The 21473-nt window shown below is 42.0% G+C and overlaps 1 protein-coding gene across 1 annotated transcript in view; it reads left to right on the top strand.

Annotated features, from left to right (window-relative positions):
* LOC142141049 (keratin, type II cytoskeletal 80-like) overlaps positions 1-19004 on the top strand; it is a 53219-nt gene extending 34215 nt beyond the window's left edge. Inside the window, exons 4-9 of the mRNA XM_075199135.1 lie at positions 417-512; positions 2630-2794; positions 5910-6035; positions 15768-15988; positions 16770-16804; positions 17952-19004. Of these exons, the coding sequence (XP_075055236.1) occupies positions 417-512; positions 2630-2794; positions 5910-6035; positions 15768-15988; positions 16770-16804; positions 17952-18028 (720 nt within the window). The 3' untranslated portion in view covers positions 18029-19004. The remainder of the gene's footprint in view (positions 1-416; positions 513-2629; positions 2795-5909; positions 6036-15767; positions 15989-16769; positions 16805-17951) is intronic.
* Positions 19005-21473: the final 2469 nt, after the last annotated feature.

The following is a 21473-nucleotide window of genomic DNA, read 5'->3' as shown; positions in this document are numbered from 1 at the left end:
ATATTTTAGTGACATTACATAACATGTCTACGGCATCTTACGCACTGGGATTTAAAATATGATTTTTAGCACTAGTGGAAATGCATTTCAGATGCTCATTTGATTGAAATGATCCACATTTGATAGACTTTTTGTGTGTGTTTTTTACAAGCATTTTAGAGATGATTGTAGGATTTGATTAAATGCAGTGGGAATTAGAACAAGTAGCTTTCTGACAAACCACTAATGTAATGGAACAGAACACAAGTAATATCACCAGCGGGTATGGTGACACTAGGATCAATGATTTCCTGTGTCTGACATGTGTATGAGCATTTTATTTGCTTTACAAACGGATGTAAGATGCATAATTCAAAGCCAGTAGCTATGTGACCTTAACCACCTAGTCTCATCACATGTATGTATATTATGTACAGGACGTGGACTCTTGTAGCTTGGACCGTACAGAACTGGAATTAAAAAAGCAGGAGCTAAAAGGGATAATTGAGCTGATGAAATCTGTCTATGAGGAGGTGAGTTCATTTTACCAATGTGCCATTGGAGGAGGGAAGTTTGCCTACCGTTCCATGTACAAAGAGTCATGCGGGACTGTGAATGTTTCCAGTGTAATAATGTCATCACTCACAACCTTCATACCTCGTTACTGAGCCTTATATACACACATCTGGTCCTTTCCTCTATAATCATACTCCTACTATTGCACACTCTCTGTCACATATACTAACCCCACTATTGAACTTCACTTTATATTTCTGTGACTAACATACACAATATTTGTTGCACAATTAGGCTTGAATGTAACAGAACTAAGCCAGCTAGTGGTTGATCCAAAGTCCTCTTTGCATTGTGTCCCCTGATGACCGTACATACAGCAACCCATAACAAAGAAATAAAGACACGGGAGACTTGCTTGACAGAGAAAGGTCACAAATTTATCGAATTAAGTCAATTTGAGTGGTGGCAAAGAAGCATAGTCCAATCAGACCCGCCATTACTAAATTAAAAGGGAATGACCAAATGCCCCATACGTCTTTAGACCCAACCCCTCCTCTTCTTTTGGCTTACTTGCTGGGGCCTGCCCGCACAGACACCACCCCATTAGAGGAGAAACTTTACTAACAATGAGCCTCTTTCAGGGAGAGTTCTCCACTGCCACACAATGTGCCATCTATGGCTGCTGATTGGCTTGTTTCACCACCACGCAGAGACCCTTCTGAAAGAAGGATTATGTCAAAACAAACCTCATGGACTGCACACAATATTAGAGAATGGATAGGAGGGACAATTTCCAGTGACCTGAAAACAAACCCATCTAGGCTTTAGTTTATATAACTTCTTGCTGTTCCAGACTGTCCTTCATATCCTCTTGTGAACCCCTGGCAAACACCCACTACCTTAAATATTAACTCTTCCATGACCCAACTGCAGGATTCCAATAATAGCCCACAGATAGCTTAATCTTCAAAATAATCAATTTTCATTTATACACCTCTATCTCCCCTGTCCCCCAACTTCGCTGCCTCGGGGTCATCCTCGACTCCTCTCTCTCCTTTGGCCCCCACATTCTCTCTCTTGCTAAATCCTGCCGCTTCCAGCTGCGTAACATCGCACGCATCCGGCCCTTCCTTTCCCAAGATGCCACCAAATGTCTTATTCACTCTCTGATCATCTCCCGCATAGACTACTGTAACCTCCTCCTTACTGGCCTCCCCCACTCTCACCTCGCTCCCCTTCGATCTGTACTTAACGCTGCCGCTAGGCTCATCTTCCTTTCTCGCCGCTCCTCTTCTGTCTCCCCCCTCTATCAATCCCTTTACTGGCTCCCCTTACCCTACAGAATCCTGTTCAAGCTCCTCACTCTTACATACAAGGCCCTCGCTAACTCCACAGCACCCTACATCTCCTCCCTTCTCTCTATTCATGCTCCATCCCACCCTCTCTGATCGGCCAATGACCGTCGCCTCTCTTCCCCCCTGATCACCTCCTCCCACGCGCGTATCCAAGACTTTTCCCGTGCTGCCCCCCTCCACTGGAACCAGCTCCCCCGCTCCATCAGAACTTCCCCTAATCTGTCCAGTTTCAAACGGTGTTTAAAAACCCACCTTTTTCTTAAAGCTTTCCAGTCTCCCACTTAACTTCCTACCTTTTCTTCTGACTGTTCCCTCATTCCCCTTCCCCTATCCTTATCCTCCATTCCTCCTTCTCTCCCTCTCTCCCCTGTGTCTCTCTGTCAGTCTTCCCCTCCCCTTAGATTGTACGCTCCTTTGAGCAGGGTCTTCTCTCCTCCTGTCTTCACCACTTTTAACTCTGCTCGCCAGCTACCTAGCCTTCTCCTTCAGGACCCTCTTCCCCCATCCCCTCTCGCTTCCTCCTCTTCCCCTGGGGTTCTCCCTTTCACCCGTGCCCTCCCTCCTTGGTGCCGTTGTTGGCTGACCTTCCCCCGCCCCTCTAGCTGTGCCCTGAGCTCACTGAGTTACTGTGATTATTGTTTACTGTTCTGTGCCGTCTCTCCTCGTATTGTTATTTCGTTTGTCCCTGTACGGCGCCGCGGACACCTAGTGGCGCCTTATAAATAAAAATTATTATTAATAATAATAATAATAATACTATGCTTGGCTTATTTTTAAAGGAACTAAAAGCAGTGATGGAGGAGTCTGGGGACATATCGGTGCTTGTGAACATAGAACAGGGCTGTCCGTTAAACCTGGAGAGCATAGTGCAGGAGGTGAAGGAACGTTACGAGAGTATTGCAGCTCGGAATCGTGAGGAGGCACAGGCGCTCTCCAAGAATAAGGTATTGCTATACATAGTTACACAAGGTACAGAGCACTCACAAAATCTGAAAATATTTAGTATGTAATCTTTCATTTGGAAACCCAGCATCTAGAAAATTATGAAAGCCAGAAAGAGAAAAATAAGTTAAAATAAAATATTCCTGCTGTTCGATTATATTGTCAAACACACTTGTTCATATCATATGATGTCTTGATCACTGAGCATGTCCTTCTACCATCACCGTAAGGAACCCTGATAAAGTTTAAAAAGAAGGGGCCTCATGGTGAAAGACTGAAATAATTTTTAAGCACCATTTAATTTTGTAAGTCCTGCTGCTTCAAATTCTGAGTGGGGGTTGGTGATCCAGCAATCTCTTAAGTCCCATTCTGGATAATCAATACATAAATAAATAATAAAAACATAGTTTAGCTTGTTCTCAATTGAAGTGGAGAGTATCCAGGCCCGGCGCTCCCATTAGGCAAGGTTAGGCACTTGCCTAGGGCGCCGGGCTCTGGAGGGCGCCACAGAATACTAAATGACTTTAAAACTGTGCGGCGACCGCTGACCATACCTGTCACGACCGCCGCACAGCATTCAGATGCACGGGGAGGGGGAAAGAGGCTATTTTTTCACCACCGCCGCCTCTCTGCTCCGTCTCCTCCCCTCCACTTACTAGTGTCAGTGAGTGGAGGGGAGGAGACGGAGCAGAGAGGTGGCGGTGGTGAGACAAGGTAAGGAGAGACGGGGGGAGGGGGGAGGCGATTTTTGCAGGGGGGGGGGCACCGCTTTTTTAAAAATGCCTAGGGCGCCGTGGACCCTAGCAGCGGCCCTGAGAGTATCAGAATGTATAAATTCTCAATATATCAGTACAATCACCCTGAGCTCTTTGAGTATGGATTTAAACACATATCCTCATTTTAAAACTGCCATTGAAATTGACATTAAGATAAAACTGGATTATATTTAAAATCTTAGAAGCAAGCACAAGTGTAGAAGAGCAGATGAATGAAACTATGCTATGTTCAGGGCCGATGCGACCAGTAGACGAACCTCGGCTTGCTAAGGGCATCTAAACCTTGGAATGAGCGACATAATGTCACACTCATTCACTCATTTTAATGCCCCCACAGTGCTCCCACACAGAGCGGCAACTGCTTATGTGGAGGAGACGCAACTGTCAGCTGCTGCTGCTCCTCCACGTTCAAGTACCACACTTCCCCAACCTCCCACCTGCTAATGCAAGAAAGCTCCACACCCGAGGAGGGGGGGGGGGTCATTTTTTGAGGATGCAGAGAAGGTGGCGCCTAGGGCCCTGGCTATCTTACACATTTTACATTGGTTGTAGACAGGCAAGTATCAGGAATGTAGTACCATGAGTTTACCAAAAATAGATGTTTTATTAAGATAGACACAGGCATATCTAACAGTAAATCTGAGGAACAGACACCATTGTTATGTATGAGAAGTTTAAGTATTCAACCAAATCCATTCCGAATTATGATTGACAGGTGACAGGTCAAGTGCATGTTCTCACTGCAGAAACTTGGGATTGCTTGATGACTCAATGCACTGTTTACTTAAGAACTGTTGCTAAGGCGATCACTGTTTTGACAAGCATTCACTTTTATAATGTTATGCAGTGTTGAAAAATTATTAGTACATCCTGAGTGATAACCTAAATTCAATATATATTTATTGACATACATGAAATTCTTCAGAAAACCAGTTGTAGAAAGGTGTTCTGACTTTTTTATCTTTAAATACTTGCAATTATCGCTTAGGCAGTGCAAGCCATAAGAATTTTGGGCCTTCTGACAATTTTTGATCCTGGGCCGACATCTGAGACATACTTGACCACTTACAGTTTCTCAAGTCAGGTGACAAGTGTAGGAGGGGGCATGGTGACGCCACCGAATTAGAGTAACCATGCCCCCCTGCCGCGAATCTCATATTTGAACTGTGGGGGCAGGGCTTAATGATGACATTTGAATCATTAGCCCCACCTCCCTGCTCTTCCAGGATTCCAGGAGGACTCCCTGGTGAAGCCAAGTATGCCATGAGAGAGGAGTTTGAAAAATGTTATATCTCAACATTTAAGTTTATAAAATGATGTGTCATGGAGAGTAAAGCAAACAAGTGGGTTAGAATGAAGCTCTCTTTAAGAAAAGTTTCTTCATAAAGTAAGTTCTTGCATTAGCAACCCTGATAGTAATAGTCACAGACATGTGTTCCCCCATGTCCTCATTTGGGCAGCCCTGGTACTAGGCATAATGCAGTTTATCCAAGGGCTAGCATAATCCCATGTGGTCCTTCACAGCCAGGATTGTATGTAAACTGGAAGTTTATCTTCTAACACCTCCTACAATTTGATGATGTCAGGGAAAGTTTTTCAGGAGCACAGTGAGCATGCTCCTATCAGTACATGTGATGGTCACTCGTTAATACTCATGAATTGTTCACACCTGCTCAGAAGATGTGGAATAGTTGCCATCTCCTAGGGTAGATGGTAGTGTACAGCTGCAGAGAAGTCACACAAGACCAAGGTTTTGATACAAATGGCCTCAGCCAGTTTTATTAAGCAGAAAAAAATAAAGTAAACTTCAGAATAAACACCTTGCCTCTCCGGCACTAACTAAACACATGTCGCTCCTGACTGTGAAACTAAACAAAAGCATTAGAAGTTCCAGCACATATAGTTTACTCACAACAGATGTCAGATTATTTCCTATAGAGACCCTGCAGTCCCATTCCCCAGGCACAGCAAAGACTCAGACTGATCACACTGACATCCCTAAAATGGAGCCCATCCTTCTCTCTCCATTTATACCCCAGGGGCTCTTACCAGCTTTTTCCTAAAGCTGAACACACTCTTTTAGGAAGCTCTTTCCCACACAAAACAATCTGGGGTTTTTAAAACATAAGCCTGGGACATATATATCTGTGATTTACCACTTGCCCAATGCCTTATGAAATTGTGAATTCTGATAATGTTCATGCATTTCTTTAAATAAGAACATTGTTTATTATTCCCAGTGCTATAAAATACAATATCGTATATAATTAGTGAGAGTTACTATGTTCTAATGTTCATATTGGCTCAATAAAAAAAACACTATTGTGTTGTCATTGTATAGTTACAACAAGGGGTCCTAAAAGCTGGACGCTGTGAAACAGAACTAGAGAGCAGCCGCAATCAGATTACCCAGCTCAACAGCAAGATCCAGCACCTGAGGTCAGAGGTTTTAAGCATTCAGAACCAGGTAAGAGTATAGTGTTGCAAGGTTCATAGCTGCCAAGGATGTGTGGGTGCCAAAATATTTCACTCTCGACAGCCCAGACCATGGGCTAGTCCTTAAAACAAATATTCCCCTTTGTACACTTATTTGCCTTAATTACACTTAAGATACCCAAACAATATTATTTTAAAAAAAATAACCCGACCATATACCCTCCCCTCCCTCTCCCACTTCCCCTCTAAACCCTCCCCCTTTCTTATTTGACCACTATGTGTTATATCTTCTCCTGATCTTTCCCCTCCTCGCTGCACATGGGCCTTAGAGCACTTTCTTTTAATGTTAAAGGGCTAAATAGCCCCCAGAAAAGAGGTAAGCTTTTCGCTACCCTAAAGCTTCATAAGGGCGATTTAATTTTTCTACAAGAGACACACACTTTCAACATAACTCCCACCCAGAGCTCCACTCCAAAGCATACCCCGCCTCATTCCATGCTTGCGATCACTCAACCAAAAAATGAGGGGTGGCGATTTTGTTTGTCCGCCATTTGACCTACAAACTCATTGACTCCCTTGCAGACAAAGAAGGCCGATACCTCATCTTGGTAGGTAGACTTAACAACAAGCTATGCACGTTAGTTAATGTTTATGCTCCCAACCAGCAACAGAACCGCTTTTTTTCCAAAATAGATGTTTTGCTGTCCCGTATTCGGCAGGGGGACCTTATTGTAGCGGGAGATTTCAATGCTGTCTTGAACCAATCCTTGGATCGCTTTCCCCCTGTGGCCATGCCCCCTAATGCTTCTGACCCTTTATCCTCTAAATCTCTCCTCAGTCTCATGAAATCCCAGCTTCTCTACGATTCCTGGCGAGTGAAGGAACCGTCCTCTCGGGACTATACATATTACTCCCCACCACACCATTCATACTCACGCATTGATATGATACTGCTCAGCCACAACTTTGCATTAAACCTCCAGGCGGCCCAAATTCACCCAATGGTCTGATCACTCCCCTATATCTATAAACCTCTGCGGCCTCCCAGACCGTGCCCGCCCCGTGACCTGGCGACTCAATGACTCTCTGCTCCATAATGCGGATATAATTTCCCAGCTCGGGGCTCGCCTCAAAGACTATTTCGAGCTCAACGACCACCCAGATATTTCTAGGGCCACTTTATGGACAGCGCACAAGGCTGTCCTGAGGGGGCACCTGCTTAGCATCGTTTCCAGAAAGAAAAAAGAATCCCTTACCAATAATTTATCTCTTAAACTACAATCTCTAGAAGCCCAACACAAGGCTACTCCGAACCCTTCCATTCTGCTAGCCCTCCGCGAGACTAAGGCCCAATTAGATCTTCTTTTCTCCAAGCAGGTAGCCAAACGCCTTAAATGGCTCCAGCAATCCTTCTATGAAAAGGGGGATAAGGCAGATAAAAATCTCGCTGCGCGGCTTCGTTCAGAAAGGACCCACAAAAATATTATATCAATCCGTGATTCTAAAAACCAGCTCCTTCATGACCCTACTGCTATCAGAGAGGCTTTCCAGCAATATTACTCCGCCCTGTATAATCTTCCACCTCCCCCTGCCTCTAACCCGCAGCAGTCTAACGCCTCATTGATATCAGATTTCCTTGTTAAATCTAAACTTCACCTACACTTCAGTTGTTTTCTCCTTTTAAAAATCAAATGGAAATTTTACATCCTGCAACAGTCCAAATGGAAATGTCAATTAGTCAATACAGATAGACAACAGAGACTTCATATATTTGTGATGCAAATTATTTAAAAACTGGAGGGGAGCAATATACAGTCAACCAATCAGAACTGACTAGATGGTGGTTCATCATCATCATCATCATCATCGTGTATCGTTGCACAACAAATATGCCTCTTAAAAGGCCGATCTGCAAATGCATCCACATCTAATTGTGTTCTGCCCACCTATGCTCACCCCTGTTCCACCTTCAGGTGTAAGGGGACACACTTCGACAATGAACAAAAATCTAGATACTTATGTATGCATTGGCAGTACAGAAATTTGTTTTACACAAAAAAATGGCATAAAACTCTTAATGAACCCCAAATTGCATATCTGTTAAACCATTGTACAGACACCAAATAAACAGTATACTGCAATATATTGTCTATAGTATTACAATGTGGAGCATATAGTTTGTAACTCTATATTTAAGGATTAGGGTGTTTGACTTTCAATGGTTGTTCCCCCCTATCAAATGTGCAATTAATTATCATTAGAGGATATGATTCCATTATTTACATGTTCATTTTAAAAGACAGGAAGATGTTAAAATTTGATGTTACAATGTGTCCACTACAAGAATACAATGTTTATGATGGACAACTTGAAGCAATTATTGGTCAAACTATTCAGAGAGAATATCCCATTTTGTTAATAAGTGCTGAACATTTTCATTAGTTAGTGCAAGGTGTTTCTGCTGTAAATTCAGAAATAATATGGACTTTATTATTCTGCTCTGTGATTATTTGTACATGTTAAAATTTGAGGGCAGATAAGAACCATTTGGCCCATCTAGTCTGCCCATTTTTTATCCTATGGTAACCTCCAACCCTATTTGATCTTTTGTTCTTTGTAAGGATGTTCTTATATCTATCCCAAGCATGTTTAAATTGCTCTACTGTATTAGCCGCTACCACCTCTGATGGGAGGCTATTCCACTCATCCACTACCCTTTCTGTGAAGTAGTTTTTCCTCAAATTTCCTCTGAACCTACTTCCCTCCAGTTTCAGTGCATGTCCTTGTGTTCTAGTACTTCTCTTCCTTTGAAGAATGTTTCCTTCCTGTACAGGGCCGGATTGGGACTAAAAATCAGCCCTGGCATTTAAAGTACACAGGCCCACCTCAGTTCCAGTGGGAAAGAAACTATGTGCCGCCGAGCAGCTGAAAAGGGCATGACCACATTGTGTTGTGGATGTGGCGAACATGGGGCATTGATACATACATTATAATAAAACATTACATTTATCATGCCCTCCCAGCCACATCACGCCACCCCCTCAGGCACATTATGACACCCCCAGCCCACTGTACTTATTTATGCTTCTGGTGCTACTGACATCCATAAGGGTGGGAACTTCCTGTAAAGTGAGCCAGGAAGCTCTTTGCCTCACGAGATTACCAAATCTTGTGATACTTAGAGCTCAGTACGTTGTGAAGCAGGACATACCTCCCAACTGTCCTTGCAGTCGGAACAAATCCTGACTAAGTGAGACAGTCACCCAAAATCAGGACTGCCCCACCAGATTCAGGACAGTTGGCAGACTGTCCTGCTCTCTCCTACCTGTCTTGGTCACTTTCACCACTTGTAGCAACTGGTTTCTTTAGCTCAGTTTATTCTTGTCTTGATCCTGGAATATTGGATGCCTTATTTTGAAAAAAATGGGTATATGAGATTTAGAAGACTCCAACCAGCCCCGGTGTTAAAACAATAGCACTCACGTTTTATAATTAAGCCTCCCTTCAGTCACCACAATAATAATATTCACATTTAATAAGTAGACCTATTTCCCTCCAACCAGCCCCAACATTAAATTAACAGTATACCCATTTACTCAAAACATATTTCCCTCCCTCCAAACAGTCCCAGCAATAAATGAAATCACATTAAAGACACTTACCTTGTTACATCCGATCCCGAGCAGCAGCACCAACTTCTTGCGCGTTGGTCAGCGAGCGGAGAGTCAGTGACTGCCGCCTATGCAAGTAATCACATGGGACGGCACCTGTCATGTGGTGCCGACCCAGGTGATAACTTCCATAGGCTGCAGTCACTGACTCTCCGTCCGCCGAGCAGCGCATAGAGTGCTGCTGCTCGGCGGGCATGCGGACTGGCCCATCTGACCATCGGCCCTTCTGGCATTTGCCAGAACTGCCAGTCCGGCCCTGATCCTATACCTTGTTAAAACCATGTATATATTTGAAAGTTTCTATCATGTCCCCCCTTTCCCTTCTCTGTTTCAAATTATACATATTAATATCTTTTAGTCTTTTCGGGTAAGTTTTGTGCTGTAGGCCATGCACCATTCTAGTTGCCCTTCTTTCTACAGTCTCTAATGTATTTATATCCTTTTGGAGATATGGCCTCCAGAACTGAACACAGTATTCTAGATGAGGCCGTACCAATGACCTATACAGTGGCATTACTACTTCTTTCTTTTTGCTACTGATTCCTCTCCCTATGCAACCAAGCACCTGACTTGCCTTTTTCATTGCTTAAATTTATAGTAATATGCGCTCTACTAAAAATGTTGATCAACATTTTAACTACCATCATAAAAACATTCAGACATTTACACATAATTTTAACTAAGCATTATTAAAATAAATACAAATTGAATATTTTTTGCACAAACCATATTTTAGTAAGTCTATTCATAGTTAATCCATTTAAGATCCATTGGTTTATTCTGATTGTCATAATAATTTGGTCACAAAGTTGGTAGCCAAATTGAACATACATGGTCATTCTGCAGTTAGGCTGAACTACCGAATCACATGGCATCCAATGTGATCACATTTTTATCATTCTTTATGATCATTAAAACCACACACACACGGGTCAATTTTTACCCAATTTGGTTTAAATTGCCTGTGTGCAAATTAGCAATTAAAATCTTTAAAAGGTAACAATCATAAAAATGTATCTATTGGATTTGGACAGGTAATGTAACCTGCCTACCTCAATAAAATCTAATACTCCTTTTTTTATTTTACTCTCAGATGGGTTCATTACAGTGTCCTTCTTCACATGAGGTCAGCGCATAGTATGAAATGCTTTCCTCATAATGAAAAAAATATATCTCATTATCTTCATATATGATAAGCATACATACATGCATACATAATTGTAGCTTTCTGATATAAAGCAACTAGAAGTTAAGGCTTAGTGGTCCTTTAGATACCATGTGCTGCTTTACATATCGTCCCTCAACCTCACTTTAAATATTCTTGTGGCAAGTGTCTAATACAATAATCCCTACAATTATGTAATAGATGGTCAATACATGCCTACGACTTGTCTCTATTCAAGGCATCCTTGACGTAACACAATATGAGTTTAAGATGGAACCATTATGTCACTGTTAGCATTCTTTTGGGACACACCTGAAAACTGTTACAAGCCCCTCATCTGCTCTATTATTTTTTTCATAAGAGTCAACCAAAAGTGAGAGTGGAAGCAATTAAGTAACATGATACAAAAGTTCTATAACTCATGGCCACCAAACAGACATTAACTAGTTTAACTTAAATTGGACCAATTAAAGCTTATAGCTGATTAGTTGCTATGAGTAACTCTAAATTTACAGCATGTTAGTAAATCCCTCCCAGGGTCAGGGCTGAATGTGTCATGGAGTGAGCTGAGTAGCTTGAACCAGATGGCACCATGAGGGCAGTGCTGTACATGAATATATAACACACACACACCTCTGGAGCCCTCTTGCCCTTGTTCCCTGAACCAGGGATATGCAGCTCTAGTTCATTGAACATATACTGTAACAATTCAAGCTCTGTGAGGCACCGAGGATAAGTTGCAGGTATGAGCAGTAGTTATTCATCACTTTTTAATTCAATGAGAAAAACTGTTCAACTACAGTAAAAAAAAAAAAATTGGGTTATGTGCAAAGGTTGGTTGGTGCAGTGCAGTCAGTATAATGTAGCTGGCAATGTGAAACTGCACCGCTGGTCCAGCATTCACTCTGTAGAGGGCACCACCATTAATTTAGTCCAGCGCCCCATTTTATTTTAAACTGGCCTTCACCATAAGTGCTGGTTGGCAATTAAAAGCTGGTGGTGCCCACTCTTACATCACTGCGCTCTTCCAGGCTTTATTACTGGTGTATTAGTGGGTATTAGAAGATATATTAATGGCAAATAAATATCACTAGAGGCATATTATTAGATATTGCTAAGTGATTGCTATTGTTATAAAACAGCTACTATTGCTGGTATATTCCTGGGCATTCCTGCTGGCATATTGCTGAGTAAACTGCTACTGGCATATAACTTCTACTGCTGGCCTATTATTTGGCAATACTGCTAGAATATTACTGGGCAACTACTACTGTCACACAACTGCTGCTGGCATATTATTTAGTATTACTGCTAGCAGCACTTTAGCCTCACCACTACTGTTCATGTTACTGGCATACCACGACTACTGATGGTATATTACTGGGCATTAATCCTGCAGATAGCATAATACTATTGATGATGCTGGGTGAGGATGGGTGTGGGAGGGCAATTCCCCACTTTGTCTCAGATAGCTGAAAAGCTAGAATCAGCCCTGCACATGGATGATCTAATACAATACAAACAATATGCAAAATTGCACCATGTTAAACTGTACTCGCATACTATATTGTACATGTATATAAATCAAATTTATATTGACTAAAAAACAAGCACTATGAAGATGTATTCTTTGCATATTTTATTAATAACTGTGATGACTGAAACCATGGAAATGTTCAGTGAAAGTTTGGAAATATTTACATAGGGCAAACACCAGGCGCGGGCTGACGGACGTCAGCCCGGGGGGCACACGCCGCACAGGCGGCCGCACCACATGACACGTGATGCGGCCGCGTCATCAATGACGCGGCCGCATCACGTGTCATATGATGCGGCCGCCTGCGCGGCTGCATCACATTTATATTACTTCCGGGGGGCGGACGGCCCTAAGAGCCGTGATTGTGAGCGGCCCGGGGGGCCGATGCCCCCCTGCCCCCCGGCCCAGCCCGCCCCTGGCAAACACTGAAATACTCAGTTCCAGAACTCTGTAAACATTCAATAAACTCTTGCACTGTTAGGATGCTTGCTATAGTGTATAGGGTAAGCATCACATTTATATTACTTCCGGGGGGCGGGCGGCCCTAAGAGCCGTTATTGTGAGCGGCCCGGGGGGCCGATGCCCCCCTGCCCACCGGCCCAGCCCGCCCCTGGCAAACACTGAAATACTCAGTTCCAGAACTCTGTAAACATTCAATAAACTCTTGCACTGTTAGGATGCTTGCTATAGTGTATAGGGTAAGCATCCACCAGTACATTTATTGACAGTTATTACAAAAAAAAATAAAACTTTCACTTATCAATAAGGGGGGGATGTAGACCAGTAAAAATCAGACAGCCACTCACAATAAAGGATTTTACACTTGTATTGGGTATTAACCCCCACTGCTTACAATCCCCAAGTTGTCGATACTGCTTCTACTTTAAGTTCTGAACATATCTTGATAAAGAATGATAATGAGTCACTAAAAATACTAGCCATCAGTACATTTTAGAAATTTTTTAGTAAAAGATATAAAAGTCTTATGTCTGATACCTTAACCTCTTTACCTCCTTCATCTTATCACTTATAACCTGAATTAATGACACGAGACTTGAAATAGGGCACAAATAAATGATTTATTCATAAACATGGTGGAGGTGAAATAAGCAGTCAGTCCGACGTGTGCCAGGCAAAACCCAACTGTCCTAGCATATCCTTAGGACTACAAACTGGGGAACAACCAAACCCCTGGGTTCAAGTGGGGGACCAACCAATCAAACCCCGGGCGCACATATCTACCTGGACGGGGCACCATGTCCTGAATCTACCGAACCCCCCACTCCTCTAGGCTATACTGGAAGCAACCACAGGGCAGCCCACAAGGGCGGTGCCTGAAACCGAGACTAATAGCCGATTCACTCGAAGGGAGGCGGGTTCACCATGCCCAATACCGTAATGTGGGCCCAAACCACTGGCCGTCGACTGTACTGCTTTTCCTGCCATAACTCCATCCGTCTTCACTGAGAGATATGCTGTTGCCAACGCTGATATCCATCAAACAGAGCATCCAGTCGCGTCCTTTTCTCATCAAACGTAACAGGGAGGGTGGGTGGGCAACTTCCAAACTGCCAAGGACTGAGCAAACTCCGCCCATCCAACTTATAGTCCTAAACCCCTCCCCTATGACACCAGATGGGCGTACCCAAAGATTAACTGTTAACACTCCAGAGAATAGTTCAGTTAAAGATACAGCAAAGCTTTTATTATCCTTCGGTCCTACGCAGATCTCAGTTCTTATTATTACCACATTGTTAGTAATATAAGTTTTCAAGGGTTAGCAAAGAAAGTGAAATTAATTCAGCAAATGGAAGTTTGCTCAATCAATTTAAAAGATTACAGCAGGTGCTAGAAAGGGGAGGGGTTACCTAGAAAAGAGACACACCTAGAAAATCCCCCAGCACACCGCTGTGAACCAGTAAAACCAGCTGCTATTCTAATTGTACACTTTACTGCACTGTGAACGGTGGATGGCTTACCATTTATATTTGCAAATGTATGTAACTAAGATTCCTGCATTTTATGTACAAATAGATTTTTTTTTACTAAATTCACCTGCTACACCTCTGCTGCAACAGGCTTTATATAGATGCCAACCTATAGCATACCAAATGTGAACCAAAAGTAAAACACGAACCAAAATTATAGTGCCACAATTGCGCTGGTGAAAAACAGTAAGAGGAAAAAAAAAGGAATATATAAAAATATATGAAACTGTCTCTATAATGAGAGTGTCTCTTTAAATAAAACGTGTTCTTTCTTCGTACACTGTATATTCTTCTTTTATCTCTCTCTTGACATATAAAATTAAAAACAGAAAAAAACATAGTGTAACCTGTTTACATACTGCATACACAATAACATCCAAGTAGGAGATAATTTAATATATCATAAATGGAATTTTTTCCATTACAGGAAAGCAGATCTTATAATAATGGCAGATAATTAATAAACAATTATCTTCTATATCTGTTATACACCAGAGAAATCACTCAATAAAAAAACTATAATCTTTACTGCCAGATTTAAACTGGCTTACAGTATTTGAGGATGATAGTCTTTTTTGCCCAAAGCTCAAAGTGAATAACATAAAACCTATAGCATAAAAATTATCAAGGATGTGATTTAATAATAAAACAGAATCTTTATTACCAGACTTTGACTGACTTTAAACATATCACAAATCTTTAAAAGACAGCAACCTCCAAATGCGATATCCAGAAGTCCCCTAAGGGTATCTGCTTACCCCATATTGATGAAACACAAGCATATAGAAACTAGCAGATGTCAGCAGACAATCATGTTATTCAGCCGGGCATAGCAGTTTCTCCAGCTCCTAGGTACGGATCACACAGCTGCTGTCAATTCCGCACTCACCCAACGCGTTTCGAATTGCTCTTTTGTCAAGGTGTTAGCAAAATCTCGTTTCCAGGACCATGTAACACTTATACTACAGTATATCCTTTTCATTAAAGACCTCAACTTAATGTCTGTTATAATATAACAATATCCCACCCCACTTCCATAAATTTGGGCTTCCCATGTCCAGAACCACTAGAGTTCCCAATATACTTACCTCTGCCTCATGATACGAACTGCAGGGGTCGACACCCTGCAGAGCTTTTATAAAGAGAATAAGTGATACAAGTGCACCCAGAGCCCTCTTTGGATATGTTCCGTGCCAGACATCGGACCCCACAGTTATGGTATTTGGAGGTAGGGAGATTGTTGTATAAAAACTATTTATGTGATGTTCTTTATTAAAAATGCTCCTGTTACCTACACACGGTGGAGGCAATCATTTATCAGCTCACTAGGAACTAGTGAGTCACTGAGACATGAGGTACACAGAGTATATTTCCTAACCTCTTCTTTTGTTTGGTGATTTAGTGTATATATTTGGAGCAGCAGGTGTCATTGGCCAAGACCAACAATAATGCCTCCCTCCAAGATGCCAATGCAAAGCTTGCTGACGTACAAGAAGCTCTGCAGAAAGCCAGGCAGGAAGTTGCCCGGCAGCTGAGAGAATATCAGAAACTGTTGAATGTCAAACTAACTCTGGATATTGAGATCGTCACCTATAAAAAACTGCTGGAGGGAGAGGAAAGCAGGTGAGGCCATGTCATATGTGGTACATATCCCCAGCATGCTCTATGACTTTCCTAAGTTTTGTATTAGAATTATAACCAGTGTACGACTTCATCATTTTGATTAGATGCAGATATCAACTAAGGTATTTGGTAAATATGACCGGTTTTTACAATCAATGCTCAAGGAAAGAAAATACAGTATATTGCATGCAATACTATTGTGAAAGAAGTCTTGTGAGCAATAACCCTTTGTGTTTCATACTTAGTAAGATAACTTAAAGAACTACTACCACCAAACCTTAGATTTCCAGGGTTACCCATCTTTCCACCAACTAGAAGAACGGTTGGGTCCTGTTATTTCCTCTCCATCCCTATCACCCTCTCATCCTGATGCAACAACAACACACCATTCTTCTGCTAAAGCAAGCAGAAGAATCTTGAATTCCAGTACTGCTGAATCGTATGTGCTGGTTGCAACTAATTGGATAGCAGAGGCAGCCATTCACATAGCTGTAATGGTTGAGGCAGTAGACTAATTACAAATAATGTGGGTCACTTGTGATTCTTTAAGTTTGGGAGTTGGGGTAACAGTGAAAATTTAAGTTTGGGTGCAGTCAATGAGGGAGCTTCACCTGTTTTTGGCCATGCTGCTCCCAGGCCGTTTAAAAGGTTTGCAACTATACAAATAATGGTTTTGAATAAAGAATACATTATAATAACATAATTAAGCCACTACATTTTTTATAACTGTGTCATCTCAATCAGAAGGTCCTGGTTTTCTGATGTAAGTTTTATTTTACAGGCTACATTCTCCTTCTGTTGTTCACTGTGAAACCGGTAAGTCTCTTTTTATACATCCTAAGGAAATGTTGCTTTGCTGAATATTACAGAAAAACTACATTTGCCTGTTTTTAGAAAATGCCAATTTCTATTCTTCTGCCACTCAGGTTAACCATATCTCTTCCATCCCAGAGCCTTCAGAAGCATTTTTATATCGATGTGCAAAGAAGTCACTAGCCGGTATTAGCCCTGATAGGTGGGCTGTAATTGGCAGTCAGACACTATGACCGCCGGCAGGAAGCCGAATAGCGTCCCATTGACTTGCAATGGGACACGAGGCTCACTGCGCATGCGTGCGCAGTGCAACAAAGGAAACATGAAGCGTCCCATTGCTAGGCAATGGGACGTGAAGATCGGGGCAAGCAGGCGGTCGTCTCTCGTACCTAGTGTCAGTGCTGAGACGGCGCCTGACAGTTTTAAAGGCCTTAACTCCATAGATACCCATAGCAGGGCAAAATCAGTGACATGTATTGGTATGGGGACCAAAAACATAGTGGGGTGGGATTAGTTCCCTCTCCACCAGTTGATACAGTAGTTATACCGTGGAGGTAGCCAACATTCTGCTAAACTGTAGAACAGACCTGGTTCATGTTTTGTACATGTACCCATGCTCCCAGTGACAGGGTAATGGTCTGATGTTCACAAAAAAAAAGTATTGTTCACCATCCAGGAACAAATTATAGTAAGTCCCTTATTCCCACAATGGTCAACTATGCCTTCAAAGATATTTGGAATATTCTTGCAGGTTGGCTATCATTACTCTATACTACCCAGTTGATGGGTTCCCTACCTAGCTGCCATGGCATTACTGGAGATTACATTTGACAATAAATCTGCTTGTAGCAGAGGGATTTAGTGCCGTGAATGCCAGGGATAGCAGACCATAAGGAAACAAGGAAGTGATAGAGGTGTATTGTGGTATTCAAAGATTTGGAAACTCCCTCCGTTCCAACCATACACACATACTATAGCATTGCGACCAATGGAAGAATGCAAGCTTGTGTCTTTTCCTGGTCCAAGGATAATATATAAATGCTGCAGCAGCGATGATAATTTTTCATCATATAAGGCAGAATTAGTGGGAATCTTTCAATAAAACACATATGTATACATGTAACTCAATATTTCCCTTTTTATTCTGCAGAAGTGAGGGGACCGGATTTCCGAAGGACTTCTCGATCTCGAACCAGCAGTACCTGGAGCAATACATCAGATAACTGAGTTCTGTCTGTATCATAGTGAACCGTCCTCTGCCTGCCAGCTGTCTATCATTCTCCTTCCTGCCATTTCAGAGCTAGATCTCAAGTCAGCATTAACGGGAAACATATAAACAGGTCATGTTTAAGGATATCCAGACATAAGCACAAATTATTTCATTTTTAGTTGTATCATCTAGATAACCTATGAATTGATTGAGCAACTTCCACTTCTGTATCATCTAGGTATGCAACAGATATTTGTTCCCCTTTTTAACAAAACTATGCCCTAGTATACAGTACCAGAAATAAGAAATGCACACAAGAAATTGTGCCAAAAGCCAAACTTTGTTCATTGTAACTTATTTTTCAGGTGAAATATTCCTTTTTTATTTTATGTTTCCAAAACATGTTTTTTTCGTTTTGCCCATATAAATTACCTCTGTGATTTGTGCTATAATACCATTTTATCCAGTTCTCTAATTAAGTATTTGACTTTCCATGGAAAGGTATATTGTATGTACAGTCTGATAGCCCCTACTTAAGTAAAACCTGCAGGCTCTTTTGAAGGGCAAATAAACCTAAAATAAAAGTTGATCTAATAAGAAATGTCACCTTGTAAAAGTTACAAATATATCTGAAAAACTTCCTGATCACAATACAGAACCTTTGTTCTAATGTATAGTGTCATTAAATTATGTACACGGCTGTTATTCACTAGAACTGTTCACTGGATGTTCTGTGTTCTTCCATAGATTTACATACAGGAACACTGTTGTGCATGGAAAAAAAAGCCTCCCGCTAAAATCCGCTTTATGACAAATATCTTCTGATCATTCTGATATGTTTTTAAAATGCCTGCATATACTGTATATTCCTGATTGTTACTAGTAGCTCTTTAATATAAAGCAAATTGCTTTTTAGATTTAGTGGTCTGTCACAAACGAGGTTGCAAAATATAGTAAACATGAGAATTTAATAAAAAAATATCATGACATTAATGGTTTGCTTTCTTATTTTAAAGAGTAACAGAGAATGGGCTAACTGGTTTGACATGAAAGGAAATGTCAATCTTCTGTCTAATACAGTTAATTTTGTTATTTAGGGCTCTAATAATCTAAAGTGTAGGTGTAGATCCTCGGGGCTGAACTTGAGCACACCTGCTCTCGTATTCTAGACATTCCTTGAAAATTCTACAGGTGATTATAAATGATTCTTTCATTCAATACTAGCAGGATGCTTGTCTTTATGGCTGTAAGCATCTCCTCTCTCATACATCAAGAAATAGGGATGACAAGGACTGGCAACGATGTGTAGAATAAGCAGCACAGGAAAGACCACCACTTCCCAAAAGAGATAAATATATAAACAAAAAAGTGTACCTTTAGGCGCTCACTCTTCCCAATTACAGTCAAACGATATTCCGTATAATAGGTACATAATGATCTTCAACATAAACGCACTATAAAATAACTCCAAACATAAAAAAAATAGGGTAATAAAGTCTAAACAAGACAATGACAACATGAATGAAGATGTGAGTTACAAATAGAGATAGACCCTTATTCCAGGTGCATGTAATCATAAGAGACCTCGGGCTAGATTTACTAAGCTGCGGGTTTGAAAAAGTGGGGATGTTGCCTATAGCAACCAATCAGATTCTAGCTTTCATTTATTTAGTACATTCTACAAAATGACAGCTAGAATCCGATTGGTTGCTATAGGCAACATTCTCACTTTTTCAAACCCGCAGCTTAGTAAATCTAGCCCCTCCTCTTAAGTGAACAAAGTACACAGATGAATCCCTTAGGAAAACTGCTAACGGAATCTAGGCATATCGAATATGGGGCTGATGATGTCTTAGGATGCTTCAAACACCAACTCCTCCAGCACTCTCAGCAAACGAGCCAAAAGGAATAAACATGTATAAAGTGTAATACCGTTGTAATAAAAGGATAAAATAGACACTAACAGGTGTCAATTCTGCAGGTAATACTTTTCTTTATGACTTTAGGCATCTCCTCTCTCACACATCGTTGAAGTCAAACATACAATGAAAGAATCGATCCGCAGACAAAATGTACATCTGACAAAATCTGCAAGAGACAAAATCATAGAATAGTGGTTGGAAGAAAGGAGGGTGCAGCAAGCTTAGATGACCTGTGGCTCTACAGCTGTTTTTGGAATCACAAGTCCTGGCTGACTGGGCATGCTAGGACTTGTAGTTCTACAACAGCTAGCTGTGGCTTTAGACAGGGGAAACCATCATGGAGGCAGACATGTAAAGTAGCATACATATTATATTGTAAATATGTGTTTCATCATTCATTTTCCTATGTAAACCAATGTTATGTATTTGCATACAATTTCCGCTGCTTATTTTGTTGAATAAATAAATATCTGAAAAAAAAAATAAATGTATTTAGATGAATGAATTACATGCCACCATTCATTCTTTAACTTCCACACCACTAAAAATAAAACAATAGGTATATTATAAACATCTTGGGCCTGAGTCATTAAAGAAAGTAAGGCAAAAAAAATGGAGAAAATATTCTCAGGGGCAAACCATATAGCAATGCAAGGGGTGCAAATTAGTTTATTATTTTGTACATAAGTTAAATACTGGCTTTTTTTTCATCTAGTACACAAATACTTGATAGCTTTATTTTTACACTGAAATTTTAAGTTGACCTAGGACATGCCTTAACCCAACTATAAATCTGTCCCCACATTTAAATTTACCTCCCCCTCCAATGCAACCCCGAACTCCTGGCACTCTGCTGCCCTTAGTGCAACCCCGAGCTCCCAGCACTCTGCTGCCCTTAGTGCAACCCCGAGCTCCCGGCACTCTGCTGCTCTTAGTGCAACCCCGAGCTCCTGGGCACTCTGCTGCCCTTAGTGCAACCCCGAGCTCCTGGGCACTCTGCTGCCCTTAGTGCAACCCCGAGCTCCTGGGCACTCTGCTGCCCTTAGTGCAACCCGAGCTCCCGGCACTCTGCTGCCCTTAGTGCAACCCCGAGCTCCCGGCACTCTGCTGCTCTTAGTGCAACCCCGAGCTCCTGGGCACTCTGCTGCCCTTAGTGCAACCCCGAGCTCCTGGGCACTCTGCTGCCCTTAGTGCAACCCCGAGCTCCTGGGCACTCTGCTGCCCTTAGTGCAACCCGAGCTCCCGGCACTCTGCTGCCCTTAGTGCAACCCCGAGCTCCCGGCACTCTGCTGCTCTTAGTGCAACCCCGAGCTCCTGGGCACTCTGCTGCCCTTAGTGCAACCCCGAGCTCCTGGGCACTCTGCTGCCCTTAGTGCAACCCCAAGCTCCTGGCACTCTGCTGCCCTTAGTGCAACCCCGAGCTCCCGGCACTCTGCTGCTCTTAGTGTAACCATGAGCTCCTGGCACTCTGCTGCCCTTAGTGCAACCCCGAGCTCCTGGGCACTCTGCTGCCCTTAGTGTAACCATGAGCTCTTGGCAC

The sequence above is a fragment of the Mixophyes fleayi genome, chromosome 2, assembly GCF_038048845.1.
Source record: "Mixophyes fleayi isolate aMixFle1 chromosome 2, aMixFle1.hap1, whole genome shotgun sequence".
Taxonomy (NCBI): domain Eukaryota; kingdom Metazoa; phylum Chordata; class Amphibia; order Anura; family Limnodynastidae; genus Mixophyes; species Mixophyes fleayi.
The sequence above is the reverse complement of the archived record's forward strand: the minus strand, read 5'-3'. Positions and strand labels throughout refer to the sequence as shown.